This window comes from Mercurialis annua, linkage group LG6, assembly GCF_937616625.2.
Source record: "Mercurialis annua linkage group LG6, ddMerAnnu1.2, whole genome shotgun sequence".
NCBI lineage: Eukaryota > Viridiplantae > Streptophyta > Magnoliopsida > Malpighiales > Euphorbiaceae > Mercurialis > Mercurialis annua.
The window spans coordinates 17,345,656-17,350,334 of NC_065575.1; the positions used below are offsets into that span (position 1 = coordinate 17,345,656).

At 32.8% G+C, this 4,679-nt stretch overlaps 1 protein-coding gene across 1 annotated transcript; it reads left to right on the top strand.

Annotated features, from left to right (window-relative positions):
- The first annotated feature begins 1,057 nt into the window (after window positions 1-1,057).
- On the top strand, window positions 1,058-1,630 carry LOC126687668 (uncharacterized). Its single transcript, XM_050382225.1, has 2 exons — window positions 1,058-1,412; window positions 1,497-1,630. The coding sequence occupies exons 1-2, from the start codon at window positions 1,058-1,060 to the stop codon at window positions 1,628-1,630; spliced, it is 489 nt and encodes a 162-aa protein (XP_050238182.1).
- Window positions 1,631-4,679: the final 3,049 nt, after the last annotated feature.

Consider the following 4,679-nt stretch of genomic DNA (forward strand, 5'->3'; position numbering starts at 1 on the left):
GTTTATTGTGATGCCATTTGGATTAACGAATGCCCCAACTGCTTTTATGTCATTAATGAACAAGACATTTCAGCAGTATTTAGATCAGTTTGTGATTGTCCTCATTGATGATATTCTGATATATTCCCGAAGCCATGAAGAACATGAACAACATTTGAGATTTGTCTTACAAGTTTTAAAAGACAAACAACTTTATGCCAAGTTTTGTAAATGTGAATTTTGGCTTGTAGAAATAGCCTTTTTGGGACATATTGCTTCTAAGCATGGTGTACAGCCAGATCCATCGAAGATTAAAGCTATTCTTGAATGGGAGTCACCAAAGAATTTTATAGAAGTTTGAAGTTTTCTGGGTTTAGCAGGGTGTTACAGAAGATTTGTGAAAGATTTTTCTGCTATTGCAAGACTGTTGACAAATTTGCTGAAAAAGAATGCAACTTTCAAGTAGATTGACACATGTGAGAAAAGCTTTGAGGAATTAAATAAAAGGCTTACTTCAGCACCAATACTTTCCTTACCATCTGAAAATGGAGGTTATGTGGTTTACACTGATGCATCAAAGCAAGGCTTTGGATGTGTATTAATGCAAAATGGAAAGGTTATTGCTTATGCTTCTAGACAACTACGACCTCATCGAGTAATTTATCTAACACATGATCTAGAACTAGGTATCATTGTGTATGCATTGAGGACATGGAGATATTACTTATATGGTGAGACGTTTCAAGTTTTCACAGATCACAAAAGCTTGAAATATATTCCTACACAGAAAGAGTTGAATTATAGGCAAAGAAGATGGATTCAGTTACTGAAAGATTATGACTGTACTATTGATTATCATCCTGGAAAAGCAAATATTGTTGTTGATGCTTTGAGTCGAATGGTTCTGGATCGTATGCCAGGTATGATCTATTATGATATTGAATATTTAGTTGCACTTCGAGGAATGAACACTTGGATGGACACACATGATGATATCTTATTAGCCACCTTGCAAGTGAAGCCTTCTATTGAAGATAAAATTAAAGAAACTTAGTTTGAAGATCCTTATTTATAGAAGATGAGAAGAAAGCTTGAACAAGCAAAACATGATCAATTTGTTCTGCGAGATGATGGTCTTTTGTTAAATGACAGTCGTGTTTATGTTCCAAATGTTGAATACTTGAGGGAGGATATATTAGAAGAAGCTCATAATGCACCCTATAGTATGCATCCTGGAAGTACTAAAATGTACAGAAATATGAAGCCTTTTTATTGGTGGCCAACAATGAAGAAAGATGTGTCAGAATTTGTTGCTAAATGTTTAATATGTCAACAAGTGAAAGCAGAACATCAGGCACCTGCAGCATTTCATCCGCAGACAGATGGGCAATCAGAGAGAACTATTCAGACCTTGGAGGACATGATTAGAGCTTGTGCACTAGAGTTCAAAGGGAACTAGGATGATCATTTACCTTTGATGGAATTTTCCCACAATAATAGTTTTCATTCTAGTATAGGTATGGCTCCATATGAAGCACTGTATGGAAGAAAGTGTCGAAGTCCAGTGCGTTGGAATATTGAAGGAATGCGACAACTTGAAGGTCCTGAAATAGTTCAAGAAACTGTGGATAAGATACGAACAGTCAAATAGTGTTTGAAAGCATGACAAGATTGGAAAAGGAGATACACTGATAGACATCGTAGGCAAATGGAATATGAAGTGGGTGAGAAAATATTCTTGAAAGTATCTCCATGGAAAGGAATTTTGAGATTTGGGAAGCAGGGAAAGCTCAGTCCAAGATATATTGGACCATATGAAATCATTGAGAGAATTGGAACACTAGCTTATCAACTTGCATTACTGGGAGAGTTATCACATATACATGATGTGTTCCATGTTTCCATGTTAAGAAGATATAGATCTGATCCTAGTCATGTGATACAAGAATGAGAGGTGGAAATCACAGAGAAATTGGTATACACAGAGGAACCTATAGAAATACTAGGAGGAGAGGTAAAGAAATTAAGAAATAAAGAGATACCGATGGTTAAAATAAAATGGAGTCGTCATTCTCAAAAGGAAGCTACATGGGAGGTGGAAGAACACATGAGAATGAAATATCTTTATCTTTTTCATGATGGTGGTAAGTTCTTCAATTTCTAGACAAAATTTATAAGGTGGGGAGAGTTGTAACACCCACATTTGAATATCATATAGTTATGCTCATGCATTTCATTCATTTTTATGATTAAGAGTAAGTGACATTCATTAGCATTTACGGAAGCATTACACGTATGATTGATGTTCATTTACATAGGAAATATTGAAGTTTGATTAATGCTATAACTATTCAATTGATTAATATTAAGTATAACAACAAACAAATATATCCGAACTAATTTGGAATGAAAGTATGTCGGTTAAATAGGGTTATTCGGTTATTATAAAAACAAATAAACTAAAAGGTTTAAGTTACACTTAAAGGATATTTCAAGGATTATATGAGATATTTTTAATGGTAAAGGATTCCATAAAATCATTCCTATTTTAGTTAGATAAAACCTTAGCTAAAGGTTAAATAACATCTCTTTAAGTATATTTCTTCATTATCTAAAGAGAAAGAGAGAAGGAATATTAAGAAAAACCATGAAAACCTAATCTCAGCTACAACTATAAGATCAATTACATCATAATTGAAGTTTTGATCAAGGATCAAGAGACTTGGTAAGTAAGTTAAAGTCCTTTGCTTGATTAGGTTATGGTTATCATTTGTTTGCTACAATTCTGCATATATCCGAAAATTTGTCCTGAGTTATTTCTGTTATAAATCACCATATACAACTCCAAATTGAATGATTCCTGTTACTATGGAAACTATTGCCAGTCCAGTACCATTGTTATGCTTTGTGTTTCATCAATCGAGGTCTTTATGATAGCTTAATATCCCACACCATTGTGTTTCTCTGTCTGCCTATACAACCTGATACAGTATCATCAAAACTTGCATAAATCATTGTATGGAGATCTAATTGTGTTGCTTCTTTATGTTATCTTTTCTAGACTCGTATACCTATAACTTCACCAAAGGGTTTTCCAAATTGTGTTTATATTGATCTGTGGATCACTTTGAAGATAGAGTATATGTTCTGCCTGCTATGCAGAACTATAGCTGCAACCTTAACTACTTGTAAAACCGATAAAATGAGTTATACATGTCCAAATGATTTGAAATGTGTTTCTATGGATTCTTGAGGATGTTAAATAAAACTGTTTAGTTTTGATAAAAGATCAATTCTTTTCATTTGGATGGTGTATAAGGATAGAACATTTAGGTGTGCACTCTGTTTTGACAATTTAACCTAGTTGTGTTGTATTTTGCATAATATTATTTATACTAATCCAATTAATGTGATTCCAATTGGTAATAAACCTCAACTCATATATACATGACTCATATTAATATTGTGCATAGATAATGTGTATGTTAGGATTGGTACCTATTTGAACTCAGTATACATAATCTGCCTAGAAAATGTGGTTATGGTTACTAGTTTATTTCTTTATGTAAATTATCAAAATAGTTATACTTTGTGAATGAATTGACTATGTGAATAGGTACTTATAGACCAGAAGGTAATATGACGGACAAGTCTGGAACTTCACGGGTTTGAGACTCGTAAATTGAGTAAGTGAATAGATAGTGTTATACTTAGTATATACGTTTGTTTGCAATTGCTAGTGTGTATTGATTTGAGACGTAAATGCGTTTGTGAATTATGGTTGAATTGTTTGCGCGAGTCATGTTTTGGTTTTGAGAAGCATATCATGCTTATGTTTGGATATTCATTGAGAATTGAGAAAGTCGTTGGTTGTCTAAAATGGCAATTTAGGCCAAGGACGTGAGATTGATTTATTGGTTGCCTAAAGGGCAATTTGGGCCAATAACTATGTTGGTTTACAATATGGTGATTTGGGCCGACATGCGAATTATGCGCATGATCAAATATCCTTTTGTAAGCTTGCTGTTGATTGAAAATGTGTGAAAATATTTGGTTTGAATTGAACATTGCACTACTATATTTGTTATGGTTATTGTTTATGTTAAATGGATCATCGCTTGAGTTTTATTTTAGATACTTGGAATTCTTATGAATATGTATATTTAGTATGTATATATCTATTTTCTTATTGAGTTGGAGGCTCACCCCTCTGCGTTTTTTTTTTCAGGATACAAAGAGTTGCATTGAGTCGACATTTGCATCTGATAAAGGTTTCAGCTGGGCCAATGGAGAGTTCATTGCACGTGCATATTTTGAAGTGTTTATGTTTATAAGATAGATAAGAAACTTTTGTACTAAGAGTTTTTGTATAATGTTATGTATAAGTGTTTGATGTCAGATAGTTTGAATGTTAAGGTTATGCGAGAAGTTAAAACTTATGCGTCGAAACATAACATCTATTAAATGGATTTTGTGATGTGTGTTATAAATATTTAAGTATATAATGTTTTCATTTAAGGATGTCACACACCTTTTTAGCGATTTAAGTCAAACGTTTAAAACGTTAAAAAACAAATCCTAATGTTTCACCTTTTTAGCGATTTAAGTCAAATGTTTAAAATGTTACAAAACAAATTCAAACATTTAAAACGTTACGAAACAAATCCAAACATTTAAAACGTTATGAAACAAATTCTAAC

Coding starts and splice junctions, on each gene's coding strand:
- LOC126687668 (XM_050382225.1), top strand. CDS start 1,058: ATGAGAAGAAAGCTTGAACAAGCAAAACATGATCAATTTGTTCTGCGA. Junction 1,413..1,496: donor GGAGGACATGATTAGAGCTT/GTGCACTAGAGT, acceptor ATTCTAGTATAG/GTATGGCTCCATATGAAGCA.